Source organism: Mesoplodon bidens, assembly GCF_964165515.1.
Source record: "Mesoplodon bidens genome assembly, chromosome: 5".
NCBI lineage: Eukaryota > Metazoa > Chordata > Mammalia > Artiodactyla > Ziphiidae > Mesoplodon > Mesoplodon bidens.
This window is the reverse complement of record NC_138161.1, coordinates 32535468-32561463: the sequence shown is the minus strand read 5'-3', so window position 1 is coordinate 32561463 and position 25996 is coordinate 32535468. Positions and strand designations below refer to the sequence as shown.

At 37.9% G+C, this 25996-nt stretch overlaps 1 protein-coding gene across 1 annotated transcript in view; it reads left to right on the top strand.

The window, feature by feature from the left end:
• The window catches only part of ROBO1 (roundabout guidance receptor 1), a 401385-nt gene extending 376039 nt beyond the window's left edge, over nt 1-25346 (top strand). Inside the window, exons 25-29 of the mRNA XM_081234266.1 lie at nt 4811-5217; nt 8079-8231; nt 15184-15492; nt 22255-22448; nt 23675-25346. Coding sequence (XP_081090392.1) covers nt 4811-5217; nt 8079-8231; nt 15184-15492; nt 22255-22448; nt 23675-23689 — 1078 coding nt within the window. The 3' untranslated portion in view covers nt 23690-25346. The remainder of the gene's footprint in view (nt 1-4810; nt 5218-8078; nt 8232-15183; nt 15493-22254; nt 22449-23674) is intronic.
• Nucleotides 25347-25996: the final 650 nt, after the last annotated feature.

The window sequence follows — 25996 nt, the reverse complement described above, 5'->3', positions numbered from 1 at the left end:
TTCTGCAGTGTCAGTTGTTACTTCTCCTTTTTCATTTCTAATTCTATTGATTTGAGTCTTCTCCCTTCTTTTCTTGATGAGTCTGGCTAATGGTTTGTCAATTTTGTTTATCTTCTCAAAGAACCAGCTTTTAGTTTGGTTGATCTTTGTTATCGTTTCCTTCATTTCTTTTTCATTTATTTCTGATCTGATCTTTATGATTTCTTTCCTTCTGCTAACTTTGGGGGTTTTTTGTTCTTCTTTCTCTAATTGCTTTAGGTGCAGGGTCAGGTTGTTTACTCGAGATGTTTCCTGTTTCTTAAGGTGGGATTGTATTGCTCTAAACTTCCCCCTTAGAACTGCTTTTGCTGCGTCCCATAAGTTTTGGGTCGTCGTGTCTCCATTGTCATTTGTTTCTAGGTATTTTTTAATTTCCTCTTTGATTTCTTCAGTGATCACTTCGTTATTGAGTAGTGTATTGTTTATCCTCCATGTGTTTGTATTTTTTACAAATCTTTTCCTGTAATTGATGTCTAGTCTCATAGCATTGTGGTCGGAAAAGATACTTGATACAATTTCAATTTTCTTAAATTTACCAAGGCTTGATTTGTGACCCAAGATATGATCTATCCTGGAGAATGTTCCATGAGCACTTGAGAAAAATGTGTATTCTGTTGTTTTTGGATGGAATGTCCTATAAATATCAATTAAGTCCATCTTGTTTAATGTATCATTTAAAGCTTGTGTTTCCTTATTTATTTTCACTTTGGATGATCTGTCCATTGGTGAAAGTGGGGTGTTAAAGTCCCCTACTATGATTGTGTTACTGTCGATTTCCCCTTTTATGGCTGTTAGTATTTGCCTTATGTATTGAGGTGCTCCTATGTTGGGTGCATAAATATTTACAATTGTTATATCTTCTTCTTGGATCGATCCCTTTATCATTATGTAGTGTTCCTCTTTGTCTCTTCTAGTAGTCTTTATTTTAAAGTCTATTTTGTCTGATATAAGAATTGCTACTCCAGCTTTCTTTTGATTTCCATTTGCATGGAATATCTTTTTCCATCCCCTTACTTTCAATCTGTATGTGTCTCTAGGTCTGAAGTGGGTCTCTTGTAGACAGCATATATATGGGTCTTATTTTTGTATCCATTCAGCCAATCTGTGTCTTTTGGTGGGAGCATTTAGTCCATTTACATTCAAGATAATTATTGATATGTATGTTCCTATTCCCATTTCCTTAATTGCTTTGGGTTCGTTATTGTAGGTATATTCCTTCTGTTGTGTTTCTTGCCTAGAGAAGTTCCTTTAGCATTTGTTGTAAAGCTGGTTTGGTGGTGCTGAACTCTCTCAGCTTTTGCTTGTCTCTAAAGATTTTAATTTCTCCATCAAATCTGAATGAGATCCTTGCTGGGTAGAGTAATCTTGGTTGCAGGTTTCTCTCCTTCATCACTTTAATTATGTCCTGCCACTCCCTTCTGGCTTGTAGAGTTTCTGCTGAGAGATCAGCTGTTAACCTGATGGGGATTCCCTTGTGTATTATTTGTTGCTTTTCCCTTGCTGCTTTTAATATGATTTCTTTGTGTTTAATTTTTGACAGTTTGATTAATATGTGTCTTGGCGTATTTCTCCTTGGATTTATTCTGTATGGGACTCTCTGTGCCTCCTGGACTTGATTAACTATTTCCTTTCCCATATTAGGCAAGTTTTCAACTATAATCTCTTCAAATATTTTCTCAGTCCCTTTCTTTTTCTCTTCTTCTTCTGGAACCCCTATAATTCGAATGTTGGTGCATTTAATGTTGTCCCAGAGGTCTCTGAGACTGTCCTCTGTTCTTTTCATTCTTTTTTCTTTAGTTTGCTCTGCATCACGTATTTCCACTATTTTATCTTCCACTTCACTTATTCGTTCTTCTGCCTCAGTTATTCTGCTATTGATCCCATCTAGAGTATTTTTCATTTCATTTATTGTGTTTTTAATCAATGCTTGATTCATCTTTAGTTCTTCTAGGTCCTTGTTAACTGTTTCTTGCATTTTGTCTATTCTATTTCCAAGATTTTGGATCTTGGAAATAGAATCTTGGATCATCTTTACTAACATTATTCTGAATTCTTTGTCAGGTAGACTTCCTATTACCTCTTCATTTGTTAGGTCTGGTAGGTTTTTATCTTGCTCCTTCACCTGCTGTGTGTTTTTCTGTCTTCTCATTTTGCTTATGTTACTGTGTTTGGGGTCTCCTTTTTGCAGGCTGCAGATTCGTAGTTCCCGTTGTTTTTGGTGTCTGTCCCCAGTGGCTAAGGTTGTTTCAGTAGGTTGTGTAGGCTTCCTGTTGGGGGTGACTAATGCCTGTGTTCTGGTGGTTGAGGCTGGATCTTGTCTTTCTGGTGGACAGGTCCACGTCTGGTGGTGTGTTTTGGGGTGACTGTGGCCTTATTATGTTTTTAGGTAGCCTCTCTGCTAATGGGTGGGGTTGTGTTCCTGCCTTGCTAGTTGCTTGGCATAGGGTGACCAGCACTGTAGCTTGCTGGTCGTTGACTGAAGCTCGGTGCTGGTGTTGAGATGGAGATCTCTGGAAGATTTTTGCCGTTTGATATTATGTGGAGCTGGGAGGTCTCTTGTGGACCCGTGCCCTGAAGTTGGCTCTCCCACTTCAGAGGCACAGCACTGACTCCTGGCTGCAGCACCAAGAGCCTTTCATCCACCCGGCTCAGAATAACAGGGCGAAAAAGTAGAAAGAAAGAATTAGTAGAAGAAAGAAAGAGAGAGGGAAAGAAAGGAAGAAGGGAAGAAAGGAAGGAAGGAAGAAAGAAAGGAGGGAGGGAGGGAGGAAGGATGGAAAGAAAGAAGGGAGGGAGGGAGGAATGAAAGCAAAAGGAAGAGTCAATGGAAGATGGGAGGGAGGGAGGAAGGAAAGAAAGAAAGGAAGACAGGAGGGAGGGAGGGAGGGAGGAAGGAAAGAAAAAGAATGTGGAAAGAAGAAGGGTGGGAGGGAGGGAGGGAGGAAAGAAAAAGAAAGAAGGAAAGGAGGAGCGGAGGGAGGGAGGGAGGAGGGGAAGGTAGGAAAAAAAGAAGGAGCAGGTAAAGTAAAATAGAATAAAGTATGAAATATAGTAGCGTTATTAAAATTAAAATGTAATTATTGAAAAAAAAAAAAACGGACAGATAGAACCCTGGGACATATGGTGGAAGCAAAGCTATACAGAGAGAATCTTACACAGAAGATTACACATACACATTCACAAAAAGAGAGCAGGGGGAAAAATCAAAAATCTTGCTCTCCAAGTCCACCTCCTCAATTTGGGGTAATTCGTTGTAAAAAGAGGAAAAGGGCGAGAAGTCTGAAATCTTGCTCTCTAAGTCCACCTCCTTAATTTGGGATAATTCGTTGTAAAAAGAGGAAAAGGGGGGGAAAGTCTTAAATCTTGTCCTCAAAGTCCACTTCCTCAATTTGGGATCATTCGCTGTCCATTTATGCACTCCACAGACGCAGGGCGCATCAAATGGACCGTGGAGCTTTAATCCGCTGCCTCCGAGGCTGCACAGAGAGATTTCCCTGTCTCTGCTCTCACAGCTCCCGGGTCTCAGCCTTGGACCTGGCCCCGCCTCTGCGCGTAGGTCGCCGGAGGGCGTCCGTTCTTTGCTCAGACAGGACGGGTTTAAAGGAGCCGCTGATTCGGGGGCTCTGGCTCACTCAGGCAGAGGGGAGGGAGGGGCGCGCAGTGTGGGGCGGGCCTGCGGCGGCAGAGGCCGGCGTGAGGTTGCAGCAGCCCGAGGCGCTCCGTGCGCTTTCCCGGGAAAGCCGTCCCCGGGTCCCGGGACCCCGGCAGTGGCGGGGTGCACAGGCCCCCCGGAAGGCGGGGCGGACAGTGACCCGCGCTCGCACACAGGTCCCGCGGCGGCGGCGGCAGCAGCAGCCCCAGCGTCCCACGCCCGTCTCCGGGGTCCGCGCCTTTAGCCGCGGCTCGCGCCTGTCTCCGGCGCTTCCCCAAGCAGCCCTCTTAATGCCCTCTCCTCGCGCACCAGGAAACAAAAGGGAAAAAAGTCTCTTGCCTCTTCGGCAGCTCCAGACCCTTTCCCCGGACTCCCTCAGGGCTAGCCGTGGTACACTAACCCCTTCAGGCTCTCTTCCTGCCGCCAGCCCCAGTCCTCTCCCTGCGCTCCGACTGAAAGCCGATACCCGAGCCTCAGCTCCCAGCCCCGCCCGCCCCGGCGGCCAAGCAGACAAGCCTCTCGGGCTGGTGTGTGCCTGAGGGCACCGATCCTCTGTGCCGGAATCTCTCTGCTTTGCCCTCCACACCCCTGTTGCTGTGCTCTCCTCCGCTACTCCGAAGCTTTCCCCCTCCGCCACCTGCAGTCTCCGCCCGCGAAGGGGCTTGTAGTGTGTGGAAACCTTTCCTCCTTCACGGCTCCCTCCCACTGGTGCAGGTCCCGTCCCTAACCTATTGTCTCTGTTTATTCTTTTTTTCTTTTGCCCTACCCAGGTATGTGGGGAGTTTCTTGCCTTTTGGGGGGTCTGAGGTCTTCTGTCAGCGTTCAGTAGGTGTTCTGTAGGAGTTGTTCCACGTGTAGATGAATTTCTGATGTATCTGTGGGGAGGAAGGTGATCTCCGCGTCTTACTCTTCCGCCATCTTCCTCCGGAGCTCTACCTCTGGTTTTGAGGTACATTTCTTACAACTCAGAATAAAACCTACACATGCTCTGATTTCCCGTTGTTTTTCCTGAACAAATTAGCTCCAGGGAAGCACAGACTTGTGAATTTCTTGGTTAATTTATGCTTTTGTGTCCTAAGTAATGACCTAAGCCATACCTGTTTATTCATGTTCCTGCAGACGGCAGCCAGTGAGCCCTCCTCCACCTCCACGGCCGATTTCCCCACCCCATACTTACGGCTACATTTCAGGACCCCTTGTCTCAGATATGGATACGGATGCGCCAGAAGAGGAAGAAGACGAAGCCGACATGGAAGTAGCCAAGATGCAGACCAGAAGGCTTTTGTTACGCGGGCTTGAGCAGACCCCTGCCTCCAGTGTTGGGGACCTGGAGAGCTCTGTCACTGGGTCCATGATCAATGGCTGGGGCTCAGCCTCAGAGGAGGACAACATTTCCAGCGGACGCTCCAGTGTTAGTTCTTCTGACGGCTCCTTTTTCACCGATGCCGATTTTGCCCAGGCGGTGGCAGCAGCAGCAGAGTACGCTGGTCTGAAAGTGGCACGGCGCCAAATGCAGGATGCTGCTGGTAAGTCGTCCGCTTTTCTCCAAGCTGGAAAAGAAAATTCGATGTGCATTTGTCAGTTGCTGATTATCTCCATAATCTTATGTCCTTTATGAAATGCAACTATTATTATTATTACTCTTTTTTTTTTGGCTGCCTAAGGAAACCAAGGTCCAAGATGATGCTGTAGCTTGCTTATTCCCTTTTTCATAACAGGCTTGTTAAATCTTCTATTTTATTTTTATTTAATAAATCCTATGTAATGTGAGTGAAGCTACCTGAAAAGTCTTCATTTTTAAGATAGTCTTAGCAAATATATGTACAATTTCTTTTGGAATGTATATGGTCAATTAAATGAGGTTTGTGTTATATGGTTTTTTTTAAGATCTAAAAAGTCACCAAATTAAAATTCATTGAGGTAGTTCTCTCATCCCATTTAATTAGAAAGTGTCCAGGAGAAATAGGTAAATGTCTGGAGGGGACACTCAACCATTAGAAACTGGGCTATTTCTCCTTAACCCCCATTCTCTTCATGCCCTCTCAATTAGAACACTCATTTAATTGAGAAGATATAAAGATGTTTGTAATATACACACATTTTCAAGCATAAGTATGTTCCACACTTAAGGTATACATTGTTAATCTAATAATTTGGAGAGCAAGTTAATCCAAACGCTTATATATTTTTTCCATCTATTTTCCCTTTTCATTGCCAGTAGCCTGTTTTTAATTACTGTATATCCATTCTTATGTTTTAACCCATTTTTACTTATCTCCCACTCCCAACTCTGTTTAGAAAGTAAATCATATGAGAAAGAAAAAAATTTTAATTTAAATCATACATTTATCACATGATTTTCATTTCTGTAGAATGGAATATGTACATACATACATTCATATACATGTTGAGTGTATGTGTATATTTCTGGTAACCAAGAAAATATGAATAGAATAAAAATAATGTGGTCAACAAGAGAGCTATTTCTGAGAAAGACTATCACAACAAATCAATAATTGCTATTTTGTTGTTTTATTTTTCTTAGTTTAATAACATCACATTGGTAGTTTTCCATGTTCTCTTCAGATATCGGATTGGTCATTGTTTCTTATCAGTGTAGAATATATTCAGAGAAAATTTAACTCACATCATAAAGTTTTCTTTTCCTATATATTATTTATCAAGAATGTGTTGCAGGAAAAAAAATGTCTAATATCTCTCAAGCTATTGTCACAGAATGCATACTTATTTCAGCCAGCCCTATACTTTATGATATTCAATCATATTTCCTTTTTCTCTCCTAGTTGCTTCTGGGTATAATAAAATAAGTATGCAAGCATATCTATCGTTCCTAATAAATAAATAACATTTAACTTTATATATAGCTTTTGTTTCTGCTTATTTTTTAATCTTCTGTAAAAAGAAAAATAAGTAAGTGAAATTAAGCATCTCAAACTACTGCTTTCAGATTGCATTAAGCGTGTGTTTCAGTTCATTAAATCAACAAGACATAGAAATAATGTTGAAAATGCATCTGCGAACGACCTTATGCCTCAGGGTCTATGAGCAGTAGATGGCCTTACACAATAGAATGAGTAATGGGTTCAGTTTCAGCCCTAATTCTCTCTTTTCATGGATATGTAACTTTAATTGTAATAGTCTCCATCATAGCGAAAAAGAGTTTGGTTTAATATTTTATTGTATTGTAATTTAGTGGCTCTTCTGGTTTTCATTCGGTTCATAATTATAATGAACTAAACAGGCATTGGACTCTGCTTATTAAAATGTTCTTTTCAGGAAAGGGTGCTGCTTATCATATGACTTGAAGTTAATATGAATGAATAATCCAATCACATTGCTTCTCACTTGGCTGCATTAATGTCTTTTATTTAATATGCTTCCGTTAGCACAGTTAAATGTGTTGATTTTACTATATGTGGCTTCTTCTGTTTATAGCCAAAACACATATTGTCTAGGTCTCTCTGAGGTTTCTTGTAGTACAACAGAAAGTTCTGGATTTGAATCCCTGGAATTTCAAGGAACCAAAACACCAAAGGTCAAGTGTAAGGCCAATAGATCTCCACTGCCATTATGGATTAAATATTTTGTGCTGCTGTAATATGTCTCTGTAAGAAAAAGCCAGAGAATTGGAGAGCACCGCAGTGCACCATGTCTGATTAGCAGATTCATTTATCACCTGTGAATATTGTCCCTCTAAAACCAAATAACCGAAAACAACTACCTATACCATCACCAAAAAACATGAAAGTCTCTGGAAGGGGTCACTTTAAATATCCATAACCAGCAAATAAATATCTTGTGAGAGAAAACGGGTGTGAGTAATTTTTGGCAGGTCTAAATATGTGAGCTAGCTTAATTCTGGGCCACCCTAAGAGAAAATACCTGAGAATGTATTAAAATATTAGGAATCTGTCTTCAAAGAATAGCACAAACATATTTAATTAAAATAGGGGATGTATTTTGTACTGTTCATTCTTAGAACATGAATTTCTTAAGGGCTCTGGCTATTCCTTTTGAGAAAGCAACAGGCATTGGATATATTATGTAAAAATTTAATTAACATTTTTGTTTAACCATAACACTTTAGTGAAGGTAGATGCAACAGTCAAAATGCTTTTCTTTAACAAATAGGTATCAGAATAAAAGTACCATGGTTAAAAAAAAGAGCCTGAAAATGCTTTTAGGGTATTTTTTCCAGTGGATAGCTCAAGCAGAATAAGAAGAATCCTATTGTTTACTAGAATAGTTTATTTAAGCTTTTTTTTTTTAATTAGGGATGTTTATAGTTTTAGTGTTTTATTTTGATTATTAGTGTTAAATTAAATTAAACTTTATTGGTGAGTTTGGCTCTGATTTTTTTCCTCAGGCCGCCGACATTTTCATGCATCCCAGTGTCCTAGACCCACAAGTCCTGTTTCCACAGACAGCAACATGAGTGCCGCGGTAGTGCAGAAGGCCAGACCAGCCAAGAAACAAAAACACCAGCCAGGACATCTACGCAGGGAAGCCTACCCAGATGGTAAGTCCATTGAAACGGATGGAAACACCTATGAATCTCTCCTCTTGACCCTGGCTCTCTAGGACTTGAAAATGCATCCACTGACATTAGAAGTTACATTAAAAATTCATTGAACAGTAAGCCTCATATTACTTACAGGAATGATCGACTTCCATATCTTGTCAGGCATCTCAAGTCCCTGAAGTTTTCTAGTAAGTAGGTTATTTAAGAAATTAAAACAATGAATAATACTTTTAATATTCTTAAAAGGTTATTATATAGGCTTAAACAAATAGACATTACTGTAGTTGAAGTAATGGCATAGGGTTAACCTTCATCACATTCGCTGATAACTCTTCCAAAATGTCCTCACTTTTTTTCCTGGGGAATTTTGCATTCAAATAGAAGACGATAAGCTCATTTGAACATAAATTCTAACTATAATGATGATATGAACAGTTAGTCTGTGCCCCAAAAGGCAAATCGAATCATCTTCCTTCATGCCTTCACATACAGTATCCACTCTCACTGAAGAAGTAAGGCTTGTATTCTCCAGGGAGCACAGGAGAATACCACAAACACTGTGATGTTGTCTAGAGAAAGCCTTTAATGAAAGTGCCTCAGGTGGCCCGGCATTTATTAAACTGCCACCTTCTCGTTTTATAAAACAACCCCAAGGGCTTTGTTGGAAATTCATGTAAGATAAATTCTCTCAGACTCACCCATCTTGTCAAGTTTGCTGAATCTGCTAAAGGGTTGGGGGGAGAAGATTATCACAGGCACTGCTCCCCACCTCCTGGTCCTCTCAACCACAACCTGATAGAACCTTCATTACCAGTCAGCAATGTTTCACAAAGGACATCATTTTCCATTACCGTATGAAAGACCAATGTTATAGATCCTTATCCAAGGTTACAAGGAAGGTTTTCTGAGGCACTTCTCTGATTCCTGCCCCTTGACAGAAAAAATTTAATACAAAGCTCACAGCATGATGAGCACAAGTAATTTTGCAATGAGTGGCTGTCCATGCTATTATCTATACTTTATTCGGAGTATTTTCTCTCACTAGCATCTATCTGATATTAGACTACATTAAATACTGGCATGACACAGCGCACCTGGGCCTCCTGGATCCTGCCCAGGACTCTTTTGTCAGCGAAACTGAGCTGTCAGAATATTATCCGGTTTTGAAGGGTTATTATAGTGGCTTTGTGCACGTTTCCCTCTGTGAAGGGACAAACACTAGATGTAAATCCCCAAACTCTATTGGCAGTTTTACATTTATGGGATCCCTGTAATGGCATTTTACAAGTTTTATAGCTCTTCTATCAGTTTTTATTATCTAGAAGAGAGTGCTCCTAGCAGAAAACTGGTCAAACATCAAACCTTGATGTAAATACATCTAGGTTGAATACATCAGGGAAAAAAATCTAGCCTAAAGGTTTGTGTAGCTCTTTCTACCTCTTATTTATACTTGTTTCGAGGGGCTTCTGGCATTGAGTGATGCTTTTTAAAATGTTTTGAAACTAACACGGTATCGTGAAGCAATTATACTCCAATAAAAAAATGCTTTAAATAATGTAAACATGCCAGTTAAAGGGCATAGTGTTGCAGTTACAAATTGCACTGTGCTTGAAAATTGTGATCTATATTTATTGCCCCACGTTCTGTAGTACTTATTTCAGTGTGTTTAATAATTAAATATAAATTCTAACTAATCCCTGAATAACAGCTATTAAATTGAATGATGAAGCAACCAAGTTATTTTTAAAGTTAATTTCAGAAATACCAAAGAAATATGTTAAAATATTTGAAAGTGAAAAAGTTAATAAGAAATATTTAAATTTCTAAATGTTCATTTCACAAGTGATTATGCAGAGTAGTCATAATATATACCACAATGTAGAAGCCAGTAATTATTTTCTCTAAGTCACAGAAATAGACAAAATTGAGATACAACTAAAGCTGTTTTTTAAATACTAGCTTTACCTTCCTTTTAGCATTTTGATAACCAACTGTCTTTTAGTTATGTTTACTGTACTAACAAGTCTTGAATTTAATTCTGGATGCTTTCTGATTTGGTAACGAAAAAAATAACAAAGCTATGTGTTATTTGATACATTTCCATAATGCATACTGATGAACCAAAATCATTTAAATGCAGATACTTCTTAATGCACCAAATAAAAGAAATGCACATACTCTTGATAGTAGTGATTATAGCATGGAAACAAACACCATTTTATCAGAAATCATTCTCTCATTTTTTGAAAAAAATATTTACAGTTCATTCATGAAGAAACTCAATTGCAGGTACAATTTGTACAGTTATTAAAGAAAGAGAGAGAGGAAAGGGAAAGAAAGAATTTAAAGAGCTGCCAATTGTGAAAATGAGAATTAAATATATTAGTAAGACCTGGAGGGTTCTTTCATTTTTGCTTTTTATGATTAAAATACATCAACTATGATGGATGAGTTTGATTATTGTCAATAGACTTCTTATATGAACTATTTTCAGTCTATGGTATGTCAGTAGAGTGTGCAGCATCTTTACTTTGTAAATTTTGTTCAAATTATCAGTTTCCTTTGCAGAATTTTTGTAAATTCTATAAGGAGAGATAAAGAGTGGCTGGGTCTGAACTGATAAAGAGTAATTTGTGATGATCCTTGTCAGTCAGCTCTGATTAGTTTTCTAGGGCTGTCCTAACAAAGTACCAGAAACTAGGTGACTTAAACAACAGAAATTTATTTCCTCACAGTTCTGGAGGCTGAAAGTCCAAGATCATGGTGTAGGAAGTGTTGGTTTCTTCTGAAGCCTCTCTTCTTGGCTTGTAGATGACCACCTTCTCCCTGTGTCTTCACTTGGTCTTCCCTCAGTGAATGTATGTGCCCTCTTCTTATAAGGACACCAGTCAGGTTAGATTAGGGCCTACCCTAAGGACCTCATTTTAATTTAATTACCTCTTTAAAGACCCTGTCATCAAATACAAGTCACATTCTGAGGCACTGGGGATGAGGACTTCAACATATGAATTTCGGAGGGGACACAATTCAGCCCATAACAGCCCACAAGCCCCTAATCCATGGCACTGTGCCATACCTTGTTTGCAGGTAAATGCTGGGTCTCATAAACACTCAGTTTATGTACTCATTGCAAAGCAGAAGGCTGCATGCTATTGACACACTGACAGGCAGACTCCAACTCTTTATTTATTTCATATTTGCCGCTTCCAAGTTTAACCCAGATGAAGGGTAGGATTAAAATATATGAATATTTATCAGTCAGACTTTTATTGAGTTAAAGCCAAGCATAAGTGCATTTCTAGGACCTTCTAATTGATTCTTTCCATCGCTTTTCAACCCCTTCTGAAGCATTTACATACTTGATTTAAAAACCAAATCTACATTATTTCTCCAGCTCTACTTTTCATAAATTATAAATTCACCATCCTCTTTGGAATGATGCTGTTTTGACTTGATATATCATTAATTACAAGGTCTGGGAATTTAAGTAGTTAAGTAAATAGAGTGCTGGATCTCCATAGTGAGTTAATGCCGGCAGAATTGTCTCCATGTGTATGTTCTTATGTATTACTTTACATGCATTATATTGGTATTTAGACAGTCTTGTATAAAGAATGGTGTTTATATGATTGTATAAAGAAAGAGTCTATACATATATATGAGTTCCATAATCCCATTTGTTAAACCCAATTTTAGCTATTAGGAGTATGAATTGGATGAAAGTAGTATTTATCACTTTATGAAATATAGAATTGTTTATATTATGATTATCCCTGATTTGACTCAGGGATTTTACAATACCTAAAAAAGAATTTATTTGGTCATCTGTTTATATTAAGAAATTACGCCCACCAGCATTCCCCTCTGTCACTTATACACAGTGGCAATTATATGCAGGAAGTTAGAACTCGTAAAATTATCATTGGATTCTCTTCTCTTTTTCTACCTGTATTATAGATACAGGTATATCTATATACCTATATAGAGCATCCAGTAATAGATTTTGTCTCGAGAGTTATAGATTCCCAAGGCTTTTTGTGATCTTATGATAGTGGTAATCATCAGCTTTGCAATCCAATAAGCCCAGACATTTTACGATCTGATGATAATGGCAGTCATCAGCTTCCTGATAAGCTGTGTTTGCAATCAGTTTGAGTTTGTAGCAAGCAGATAGTGCAGAAATGAGCCTGCAGTCACATTCGCTCTGCTTCCAGCTATGTTCTGAATTAGGCTTTTCTCCTCCTCCCATTGTCAGTCCCAGGCTCAGTCTGAACTTAGAACAGCTCAGCCTTGGGTCTCTTGGCTTTAAGCCACTCGCTACAATCTGTCTTCTAACTCTTTGGTTATTCTTAATAAACAAGCAGCAGATGAGGGAGAATATCATGATAGTACTTTTTTTAAAGTGTTGTTTTAAAAAAATTTGTTAAAGTAGTAAAGGAGGAAAATCAACATTAGTGACGATGGCAATTTACGTTGTAAGACAAAAAAATCTTTTGATTTTCCCAGATTCTTGGGAAAATTAATGCTATGGACTGTACTTTGGCCCCCATTTTATATAAAAAGTATTGAGGCCGTTTACATGAAAAGGAGAACTAACAACAGCAACAAAATGCAAGTTACAGTCTGAGCAGTTTTAATAATGGAGTCCTAAGTAAAACAGCTGATACTAAGATGGTACCTCAAGCTTTCTGCTTTCAAAAACCAATACAACAAATTCTAATGCCTTAGTTATATAGCACATAAGATCAAAAGAAAATTAGTTTTTAAAAAATTCATATCTACGTAAGGAACAAAAGAAAAGGATTAATTATTTTTTAAAAAAATACAAGAATGAGAAATATTAGATTAAAACTGATGCTTCCTAGAACGCTTAATTTGCTATTATATTAAGAATTTTCAAGGCACAATTTTAATATTCAAGAGTTTATTATGCTGGTATATGTAAATGATAGTCAGTGGACCATTGCTAATAATAGTAAACTGTCTGGAAATAACCTAAATATTCCTCTGTAGGGATTGATATGAATAATGATATATTCATAAAACAGAACATTATACAAACTTTTCACAAAAAGAGGTAACTATATGTACACATATGAAAATATATACAACTACACAGGTGAAGTAGTTTCTTATGTTACTAAGAAAGAAAGACTGTCACATTCTGATGGGCAGACAGCCACTCTACACAATCCCAGATGTGGCCATTTTACATAGTTCCTAATGTGAATGGTGTTTCCTGGAGTTTTGCAACTTGGCAGCCCTGCTTTAGATGCATAAGTAATTTCTGGAATGATCTATAAAAACCTATTCAAACTGATTACCTCTGCATCAATACTGAGGATTTGAAATGAAGGTGGGGAGGTATAAAGGATTGTATTTCCTAGTCTTTATGTAATTTTGAATTTTTACCATGTGAGTGTATATTTTTTGTGGAAAATCTTAATGTTAAGTTCGTAATAACTAAGCATTTAATACATAGTCTGTACATGTTTTAGTTGACTTATTCTATCACATAGACATTTCTCTACAAATATGGAAACACTACCATTTCTAAAGTCATGACGGAAAAACTACACTGATAATTTCCAAACCTCTATGTCTCTGGTTTTGACCTCCCTTGAAATTCAGATTTTATGTACAACAACCTGCTAGACATCTCTACCTGGATACTTCAAAAACTCCTCCTATTTACTTTTCTAGAATGGAACTCACGTTCTTCCTTTGCAAACCATCTCTTCCTCACCCCTATATTCCTCATCTTCAGAGATGTTTCTCTCGTTCATCTAGCCAACTATGGCAAAAATCCTAAAAGTTATCTAATGGATAGTCTTCCCCTACTATATTCCATTGATCATTACATAATACTGATTTTTCTTCCTTTTACTTTCTCAAACATATCTACTCTCCATCTGAACAGGCGCCAATACAATTCTATCTCCTATCATTACTTACTGAGCTATTCAAATAACTTCTTGGCCTCCTGGATTCAAGACTTTCCTTTTAATCCATCCTCCAGACTACACCAGAACAGCCTAAAACTAGAAGCTATTCATATTCTTCTACTAACTTTCCAGCTATTACTAGGTTATTTATTTCTTTTCCCTGGAGTATGTACATAGGAGTCATTTTTAAAAAATAACACCACTTAAAGGAAATGAATTTTCTAGATATCAAATTTTATGCCTACTTTTATCTTTAAGTATGTCTATAATAGAAGTTGAATTATATATAATATCCAATTATATGTAACATATTAATATATAATTATAGATATAGATTAAATTAATTTATATCTATACTAGTGATCATCTTGTTTAAAATCTGTGGGTGCATATACAAAGTGGAGAGATCCCATCAGTGAATGGTAGATTGTGAACATGTGATAGAATGAAATAGTAGTATAAACAACACTGAACCAAAAGTAAGAATTTGGGGGCATTAGTCCTGGTTCTGATCATATTTACCTTTAAGATTGGAAAATAACTTAAGATCTGTGTGTTTGAGTTTCCCTATCTATAAAAGGAGAAAGGATTCAGGGTGGATTAGGGATGGCAAATAGGTCTCAACTCAAGTGCCAGCCTCAGTCAATTTGAAGTGATTGCCTCAAGTGTAAGTGTGTCCATGTAGAATCAGCAACATTACACTGAAATCAATTAGGAAAATCTGCCGTGGTTGCAGTAGAGAAAGTTATGGCATACATACCCATGGTAGCCATCCCAAGACCAGATAACCTCTAAGTCCCAGCTCTATGATTCAATATTCCTGTGCTAGATAAAAATGAGAGTACATTAAAATTGTTGGTCATCTTACTCCTTGGTTGCCTTCAGTTGTTCCAGTTCATTTAAGATATATTATCTCACAGTTGAATGGGACTCTAATGGCAATGCTTATGTTGACAATTTTATAAGTGGCAAACTTTTACAGTATTTTAAATATTTCTTTTTAGATCTTCCACCTCCTCCTGTGCCACCTCCTGCTATAAAGTCACCCACTGCCCAATCCAAGGCACAGCTGGAGGTACGACCTGTCATGGTGCCAAAACTCCCTTCCATAGAAGCAAGAACAGACAGATCATCAGAGAGAAAGGGAGGCAGTTACAAGGGGAGAGAAGTATTGGATGGAAGACAAGTTGCTGAAATGCGACCAAATCCAGGTGACCCCAGAGAAGCACAGGAACAACAAAATGATGGGAAAGGACGAGGAAACAAGGCAGCAAAACGAGACCTTCCACCAGCAAAGACTCATCTCATCCAAGGTACTGATTTAGTCAAGCAGCCAATAAATACAGATTGAACATGTTTGCATGGTACTCTGCTAGGTTCTTTAGGATCCTGTGCAAAGGGTGAGATTTAGAAATTTGCTCCCTGTTGGAGGAGACAGGCATGCTCCCAGATAATTTGAATACAGTTAATTCTAATACATGACATATGCAAGTCTTCCTCGGAGAGGTGCCAACTGAGTTGAATTTTAAAGGAAAACATAATTTCCACAAGTTAAACAGGGAGAAGGGGATATCTGGCAAAGGAAATAAGTGGTGAAAAAATATGAAAGTGGGAAAATGAATGTTTGGTGAATACTTATTTACAGTTTGGCTGGAGAATTAGATACTTGGGGCCAGGGACAAATGGTAAAAGATAAAACTTGAAAGGTGGTTTAGCCTGACTGGGAAGGCAGGGAATACTATTCTGAAGAGTCTGGGATTTATGATATGGGCAGTGGTGAGCCAGCCAAAAATCTGATCAAGAAATTACATAATCAGATTTGTGTTTTAAAAAAATAACTGACAACACTCTACAGTGAAGGAAGAGTCGGGAATTGGGTAGCTGAAAGTATCAGAACATTGCAAAATAATCTAGGTATAAAATATGAGGGCACTGAATTAAAACAGTTATGCAAATTAAAAGGAGAAACAAGCTACATAGGCATTTCAGAGGTAGACCTTATAGGACTTGGTGACTAATTGAATGTAAAAAAGTGAAATGAACTAATGGAGTAAAAGAAAAGTTACTCAGATGTTAACTAGACGGCCCTCTATGACTAGTGGAACATAATTGTATTAATAATGTAAAGAAGAAAGGGGAAAAGGATAAAAGTCTTGTGGAAAATAACTTCAGTTATGAATGGATTAAGGTACCGACAAGAACACAGATATGAAGAAAATCAATAAGAACTTAGAGAACTAAGTTTAAAGATCAGGAGAAAGGTTGTAGGTAGAGAGTGGATTTTAGAACCAGCAACACAGAGGTGAAAATTGTTGGAACTACAAAAGCTAAATTATCAGCAGGGATACAGTAGATAATGTTTAACAATCAGTTCTCTGGAAAGAAAACAAAACAAACCTCCAGTTTGTAGCCATTTGCTTACTTCTGTTGTGTAATTACTCCCAAAATGGCTAGTTTCAAGCTACTAATATGAAATCAGTGTGTGTGGAGTTGGGAGGGGATGTGTACAGTGAGCTCTTACGAGAACACTTGAGCTCTCTCCAACACACCACAGTCAGAGATGATTGTATTTAAAGGTTACCCATGGGGAGAGGGAAAGGGGGAGGGGCAGGATAGGGATGGGGAAAAAAGAGGTACAACTACTATGTATAAAATAAATACGCTACAAGAATATATTGTACAGCACAGAGAATATAGCCATTACTTTAAGTAGAGCCTAATCTATAAAAATATTGAATCACTCCATTGTACACCTGAAACTAATATAATGTTATAAATCAACTACACTTCAATAAAAATACATACATACATACATACATACATGTTCGGGAGAGGGACATTCTACATAGAAACTGAGGTGGATCCACCCAGTGATATAAAATAATCAAGCTATCCAAGCTAGAAAGAGTAGTATCCTAGAAAGAATGGAGATAGAAATTTTAAGATAGGAAGGAATATAAAATGCCACAGAAGTGAAAGGTGGGTGTGAATGGGGGTGCGGGGTGAGAGAATGGGTGGAGGACACACAGATTTTACAAAATGTTTTTTGTGGGTGGTATTTAAAAGAACTGTTTTCAGTGGAGTAGTCAGAATAGAATCCTGCCTGTAGGGGGCTGGAAAGTGAATGGAAGTTGTGGAAGGGGGGTGATGAGTATGGGCTCTTTGCAGAAGGTTGGGAAGGAGAAGAGAGGTCTAGGTAGGGTTTGACAGGAAGGCAGAATCTGTGAAAATGTTTTAGGATAGTGTATTTGCACATTATTATAGAATAAGGAGAAGAAACTATTTAGGCAGAAGAGATACGAGAAAAGGAAGGTGATTGATGAAGGAATCAGGAAAGAATGAAGGGGAAATGAATCTTAGAAGGCTGTAAGTGCACTTTAACTACAACTGTATTTTCAAAGCTGTACTTTGGTAAGATTAGACATCAATCTATTGTTCTATTTACTACGGGCATCTGGTCATTAGCAGCTTCCTTTCAATATGGAAGACAGTTTCATTTTGTTCTGTGACAGAAGCCTGAATCCCTCATCCAGGCATGGACTCAGCCGTGAAGTGATGGTAACGCTGTGCATTCCTATGTGACCGCAGAGTACTTGGTGACATCACCACAATCTGAAGTTTGAAAAACTTTGCTTATTTTTATCAGTTAAGCCAAGGTGATCTGAACTTTGAACTTTGTGTGATTATACTCCAAGTAGTGATTCATAAATTATGAAATTTATGTCCGGCCTGAAAGTGCGGAGCAATTGTCTGCTCACAGGCAACTTTCCTCCAAAGTAAGCTCAATTCTTCAGGAGAAAATTTCACAACTCAGAAAGATCTTGGTGTATGCAGAATTAGAACAAAGAGATGAAATTATTTTTACGTGTCTTTTAAAGATCATTTCTGTGCCTTGCTATAATTTTAACCTTCATAATGCAATTTACATTATTTATAATAAAGGAGGCTCCCTGATTTACATGTGTAACAAATGGTTATTTTTAATTAAGGAGAGTGGTCTTCTAGACTTCAAGGTCTGATATTTTTGCTGACATTTATCTCAGTTAGTTCAATTTATTTCTACATATATCAAACATCTACTGTGTTATTAAGCATTGTACTAGTTCTGAGATTTATGTGGAAACATGAACCTTGACCTCAAGGAGCTTATAGTCAGAGAGGGAGACAGGTAATCTATAGATTCACAGGTACACTCATTTTTTTTTTTTAACATCCTTATTGGAGTATAATTGCTTTACAATGTTGTGTTAGTTTCTGCTTTATAACAAAGTGAATCAGCTATACGTATACATATATCCCCATATCTCCTCCCTCTTGCGTCTCCCTCCCACCCTCCCTATCCCACCCTTCTAGGTGGACACAAAGCACCGAGCTGATCTCCCTGTGCCATGCAGCTGCTTCCCACTAGCTATCTATTTTACATTGGTAGTGTACATATGTGCATGCCACTCTCTCACTTCGTCCCAGCTTACCCTTCCCCCTCCCTGTGTCCTCAAGTCCATTCTCTGCATCTGCGTCTTTATTCCTGTCCTGCCCCTAGGTTCTTCAAAACCATTGTTTTTTTAGATTCCATATATATGTGTTAGCGTACAGTGTTTGTTTTTCTCTTTCTGACTTACTTCACTCTGTATGACAGTCTCTAGTCCATCCACCTCACTACAAAAAACTAAATTTCGTTCCTTTTTATGGCTGAGTAATATTCCATTGTATATATTTGCCAGATCTTCTTTATCCAGTCATCTGTCGATGGACACTTAGGTTGCTTCCATGTCCTGGCTATTGTAAATAGAGCTGCAATGAACATTGTGGTACATGACTCTTTTTGAATTATGGTTTTCTCAGGGTATATGCCCAGTTAATGTTTATGGTGCTATGATACTTGAGAGTCCAGAGAAGAGAAAATTAGCCCAGTCTTGTGGGAGATGGAATATAAAGAAAGACTTCTTGATCTTTCCTGGTGGAAATGACCCATAAGCTGAATGTCCAGGATGGATGGAATTTAGCATAAGTAAGAAGAGTGGATAGATTGTTCTGGCAGAGAAAGTCAGCATGAAAAGTTGAGGTACATTGAGGAGGCTATAAGAAATTCACTATTACTAGACATTAAACGTGGTAAAGTGGTAAAAATGAAGCTCTTGCGGTAAACGTAAGCTTAAATCAGAGAGAGCCTGTAGTTACTATAAAAGGAAGGTGGCTGAGTGAAGCCAGTTTAGAGGGAAATAACTTAAGAAGCAGAGACCTGTTAGAAGATATTTTCAACCCCCAGAAGAGATGTAGAGAATATAAACCAAGCTGTGGGAGCAGGGATGAGTGAGTGGGAAAATTCAAGAAACTTCTTAGAGTTAAAATCATCCTTACATGTTATATAGTTGAATATGTGGAAAAGATACATTTTAAGGGTTATGGGAAGGTTTGTTGGAAGAAAGGGAAGATCCTGAAATAATTCCAGTTTTCTGTCTTAGGTATCTTTTTTTTTTTTTTTTCTTTTGCGGTACGCGGGCCTCTCACTGCTGTGGCCTCTCCCATTGCAGAGCACAGGCTCCAGATGTGCAGGCTCAGTGGCCATGGCTCACAGGCCCAGCTGCTCAGTGGCATGTGGGATCCTCCCAGACTGGGGCATGAGCCCATGTCCCCTGCATCGGCAGGCGGACTCTCAACCACTGTGCCACCAGGGAAGCCCCTGTCTTAGGTATCTTAATGATGAGTAATATGTCATTAGCTATATTAGGGAATACAGAAAGGGAAGAAATCTCAGAGAAGTGGACACGATGAAGTCAATCTTCAACATGTGGAGTCTGAGGGACCCTCAAGAGGGAAGTGTTCAACCAGGCAGAGTTCAGGAAATATAAATTAATAACTCATCATGATGAGTTAAATAGTTAAGCCACTCATTCTTTCAATCAGCCTACTTACTGATGGCCTATTATATGTCAAACTGAGAGTGTATCAGTACACAAAGCAGAGAAAAATATCTGCCCTCATGGCAGCTATATTCTAGAAAAGTTTACAATATGAGAGAATGGTTGAAATCACCCAGGGTGAGTGGAGAAAAAGGTTTTTCTGTACACACAGATGCATGTGCACGTGCGCACGCTGGACCAAAAGTAGAAACCTGCAGGAAGGACATCAACATAAGGGCATCTGCATAAGAAGAACCCACAGAAGACTGGCCAGGAAGGATGGAGGGATATAGGAGCTAAGAGAGTAGTCATGTTTAAATTGATAGTGGTTTTCAGATGCAGGGCAGTGAGAAGTCCAGAGATGTAAGGGCTGAAGCATGATCAGCATTATCAAAGTCAACAGTGAATTTTCTCAGTTTCCTTGTAGTAATGTGGGCATAAGTAGGTTTCAGTGGGATACAAAGTGAATGGGAATTGTGACGACCAATATGGAGTCCAGATTGCTTTTCAAGAAGCTTTGCTAAGCAATCAGTAGATAAAGTATTGAATTATGTAGAGCACAGACTTAGGGGAAAGCTTTTAGCAAACGAGATATTTTGTCATAATGTAGTCTGTCAAAAACTAAATTCAGTAGAAAAAGGTGGTGGAAACAGGGACTGAAGATGAAGATCACAGAGGACCAAGTGCCGTGAAGCTAGGGTGCAGGTGTAGTGGTCCACATGGACTGGGAAACCCCAGAGAGTCAGAAGTCTGCATCAGGAATTAAAGTTGTGATGAATAGAACAGGAGAAAGGTATCATCAGGGTGGACTGCACAGGCTACATAACTCGACTGCTTGGCCCTCACAAGAGGAGGCTCTTTTTGTGGAGGAGCAGTGATTTAGAGCTGGTGTTAGTGAGCTAAAGGCAAACCTTCCTCCTTCCACCGCAGGGAACTGCAGTGGAAACGTTAGGGGAAATCAGATTTCATCCAGGCATTGTGGGCCGTAGAGGAAGCTTCTAGAGGTAAAACAAAAGGGCATGAGGAAGAGGTTTTGTCTTGCTTTGTTTTTATGTGTTTGGTGTCCAAAGGGTAGCATGGATAGGCTTTGGAGAGAAGCGAGCCGTTGGAAGATGCATCAATAGATGCAGCACCAAATTTAAAGCAGTATGGAGATAGAAATTCAGGAGACAGCACTTAACTGGAGTGGCTTGCTTATTTATTTATTTATTGGCTGCGTTGGGTCTTCATTGCTGCACGCAGGCTTTCCCTCTAGTTGCAGCGAGCGGGGGCTACTCTTCATTGCAGTGCACGAGCTTCTCATTGCAGTGGCTTCTCTTGTTGCGGAGCACAGGCTCTAGGCACGTGGGCTTCAGTAGTTGTGGCACTCGGGCTCAGTAGTTGTGGTTCACGGGCTCTAGAGCACAGGCTCAGTAGTTGTGGCGCACAGGCTTCATTGCTCCACGGCATGTGGGATCTTCCCGGACCAGGATCGAACCCGTGTCCCCTGCATTGGCAGGCGGATTCTTAACCACTGCGCTACCAGGGAAGTCCCCTGGAGTGGCTTGTTTTTTGAAGCTAGCAATGATGTCAGGCTTTTGAGAGTCAGGGTTTCACAATTTTAAATATGATGTTGAAATGGTGGTTGGCATCTAGGAAGTGAATCCGGGCTTGGCGGCTCTGTTTTGGTGATTCAAGAAGACCGGGCTTTTTTTCTATCAATGCCTTATAATTCCTTCATAATTTACACAGGGACATATTACAATGTCACACTTGTTTTCACATCAACACTAGCAGCTCCTCTGAGTGTAGATACTATTATCACTTTTTTAGAAAAGTTGAAACTAAAGCCTAAAATAATGGGAGATCACATAGTGAAGGATAGAACTGGAAGCCATGTCTGACTCCAGATTTGGGTTCCCTCTTTTAAGGATTTTGAACTCAAGTGAATTTGAGGTAGACAAGAGCTTATGAGTAGAATCAACCAAAATCCCAACCACTACTAGGAAAACAGCAAGGTTGTTATTTTCATTTTCAAAAGACATTGCTGCCTTGTTCATTACTGTTATAAAATGTCCTCATTTATTTTTCAGAAACACTGATGTTTCCCCATTCAGAATTATAGACACAAGTGACACATTATACAATGAAATGTACAGTGGTGTTCATATGCACTTATTATATTTCATTACACAGAGGATATTCTACCTTACTGTAGACCTACTTTTCCGACATCAAATAATCCCAGAGATCCTAGTTCTTCAAGCTCAATGTCATCAAGAGGATCAGGAAGCAGACAAAGAGAACAAGCAAATGTAGGTCGAAGAAATATTGCAGAAATGCAAGTTCTTGGAGGATATGAAAGAGAAGATAATAATGAAGAATTAGAGGTATCTATACTTTTTTTTAGACTAGTTTTTCTATCAGTCTCAAAGTTAAAAACATCCATCAGTCTACAGAAATGTTACTGTGTCATCACAAACCCTGTCACTGATGCCAGCAACTGAAATTCTGAGAATTTAACGATTTTTTTGAAATGTGTTCCAAAGTTTTAAATGGTAATAACAGCTTCTTTTTAGGTCTTAGGGTTCATATTTATCTGCAGCTATTCACATAGGAAATATATATGACAAAAATGTTGTTAGGATATAAGAACTGTTGATCTAGATAATTATGATTCATAATATTACAGTAGGTTATAAAAACCCAGTAAAGTGACAGAGTTATCAGGTGTGAGTGAGGGTGTTTTGCCTGTGTTACCTACCACCCTACTGATCACTGGGGTTAATCAGGATGATCTGGCTAACTCTTTCATCTTCAGTCTTTTGAAAATGGGCACCTGATACTTGACACTGACCTTCCCAATCTTCTTGAGACAAAGACACACTCCTTTGTTGGAATCTATAGGTAGTGTTTTAAGATAGAGTTGAAAGTAAATCACATCATATTATAAAATCATCTCCTGTTTTTAAAATTGTGTTTTCATCATTTAATAAAAAAACAAGTTGGGGACAAATTTATCTTCTTACAAATATATTTAATCTCAAGCAGATTGTTTGAGTGTTAAACTAAAACTTTTTATAATAGAAGATGAAAAATTATAACTAATTATGTCAAATTGAATTTTCTATAATGCCCAATATATCAATATTTTGATTTTGAGGTTTGGAATAAGAAGGCTTTCCTTTCGCAAATGCTGTTAGAAAAGTTTTTTTTTAGGTTTTTAGTTGTTTTTCTTTAGAAGAGCCCTTTTGGGGAAAAAAGTCATCATAGACAACCTACTACTTAAAACCAATAAAAATTGAGCTATAATGTTGAGTTGAGGCTGAGGGAGTAGAGAACTTGGCCTCTTCCTTCTCCTCTCACCCTGTGCCACACCTGCCAACACCCAGACACTGTGTGGAACACAGTTTAGTACTTGTTAGAGAACTATTAGATTTGCTATCAAAACCAGCTAAAATTGACAAATTAATATGTTGCCATGAGCACTTTCTAGTGTAGCTAGGGAATGAATGAAGAAACACAAACTATAAGAACAAAAGCATATAAATAAATATGAAACAGGACAATACTCTAAGATTTATTTTAAAATTTAACAAGAACTGATCTCTTACAGGAAACTGAAAGCTGAAGACAACCAGAGAGGCTTGTGAGATCTAATGTGAAAGTTATCACTCAAGATGCCTCGTGTCTGATGACATATGACGCCAGATAAAATGTTCAGTGCAATCAGAGTGTACAAATTGTCGTTTTTATTCCTCTTATTGGAATACCATTTTTTAAAAATTTTATTGGGGTTTTATTGTTGTTGTTTGATCCCTATCCTTACGAAGAACCTCCCTATTCCCCTCACTGTTGGAACAAATCATTACACCTTGCTTCCAGCAAGGGAAGTATTTGACTTCTTGCTTCAGTCATCAGCCAGCAGGAGAGAACAAAACAGTTCTTTTGCATTTTGCCCCTGAGATGTGGCATTGCACTGCTTATATACCAAGCCAATTTACAGCAAAATATTGATCAAAGATACAAAGTTGACTAATCAACCTCATGTCAAGGGCTCTCAAGATATAATCTTTCTATAACCAACTGCTAATGCAAACTAAAACATAACTTCATTTTAACATGATTTTAAAATCAGTCTTTCATACCACCCTCTGTTGGGAGAAAAAAAAAAAAAAACATAGCAAATGCAGAACAACCACAAACAATTTGAATGGGGTAGAAACATTGTAAATATATACTCTTTGCAACCCCTGGTGGTACTTTACTTTGTCTTCATTTCAATCATTGAAGTATATTCTTATTGGAAATGTACTTTTGGATAAGTAGGGGTAAGCCAGTTGGATCTCTGGTTGTTAAGTCATTGTCATAAGTCAGCCTAGCAAAAACCTTGTTCTATTTTTCAATCAAAAAGCAATTATAAATGCATATTACAAACAAATGGATGTTTTTAATGACCAATTGAATAAGGACATCCCTATCTTAACTGGCCTAAATTTCTTCTGGTAGTGTCAGTTCAACTTTCAGAAGTGCCACTTAAGGAAGTTTGATTTTTGTTTTTGTAATGCACTGTTTTTAATCTTTTTTTTTTTTTTGGTTTTAAAAGCACAATCACTAAACTTTATTTGTAAACCATTGTAACTATTAACCTTTTTTGTCTTCTTGAAAAAAAAATGTTGAGAAGCGTTTTTAACCTGTTTTGTTAATGCTCTATGTTTGTATTTGGAATATTTGAATGATGACAGATGGTGAAGTAACGTGCATACTTTATTGTGGGCCATGTATGCAATGGTTCTTACTTTTCCTGGACTTAAAGAAGAAAAGGTTTAAGTTTGTTGTGGCCAATGGTGAAACTTACAAGATTTCCTTATAAGCTCAAATAGAGGCATTACTTGCTTTGAATTGCCAAATGATGCCCTCTGACTGTAGATTTTTATGATCCTTTTTTTGTCATTATATAAATTTCATTGACTTTATAATTGGTGCTATTGAAGAAAAAAAATTTACATTTATTCAAATATAGGTATCAGACCTGACCCCACTGGAAAACAAAGCCAAACAAAACTGAACCACAAAAAAAGCTGGTGTTCACCAAAAACTTAAGTGTGTTCATTTAGGTAATTGAAATTTACATAGAAAAGGTGTGCAGTACTAAGGGAACAATCCATGTGATTAATGTTTTCATTATGTTCATGTAAGAAGCCTCTTATTTTTAGCCATAATTTTGCATACTGAAAATCCAATAATCAGAAAAGTAATTTTGTCACATTATTTATTAAAAATGTTCTCAAATACATCATTCTTTCTTGTGTTGATTTCCTTTTTTTTGCATTGTGTTATCAGATGTATTCCATTTAATCACAGAGTTGTGCTGTCTTAACATGTCACCACTGTATTATCAAATGCATAAAAATTCTTTTATGAACAGCCAGGTTTTACTTGTAATGAAAAATTCTCATTTTGCTTTTCTGAAATTAAAGATATAAGATGAATCATAAACTAAAAGTTAGTCATTTAATCAGAGAGTAGCTTTGTCATTATTAAAAATGTACTAAAATGTTTATGTGTATGAATATGAATTTCAGTTAACCTATTTCTGAAATAGGATTCAACTATGATAAATCTGATTTGTAAAGTTTGGACTACTTATGTTTTGTCAACAAGAAAATTATGTAAATCCAAAAGGTTTATCAGTAATTATCTGCTTTCTGGTTACAAATATATGTGAAATTTTGAGAATATAATACCTATCATATACCAGGTTGCATATTATTGTTCATTAGATTAAAGTTAGCATATTCAGTTATTCAACTTTAGTTGAATGAAGTGGGAGTCGTGTCTTGGAAGTTCCTAGAGCAATAGAATTTAATGAAAGTTTTTTTCCTATGACTTATACATTGCTAAATTTTGTGTTGATCATACTTTGAAAATATGGAAA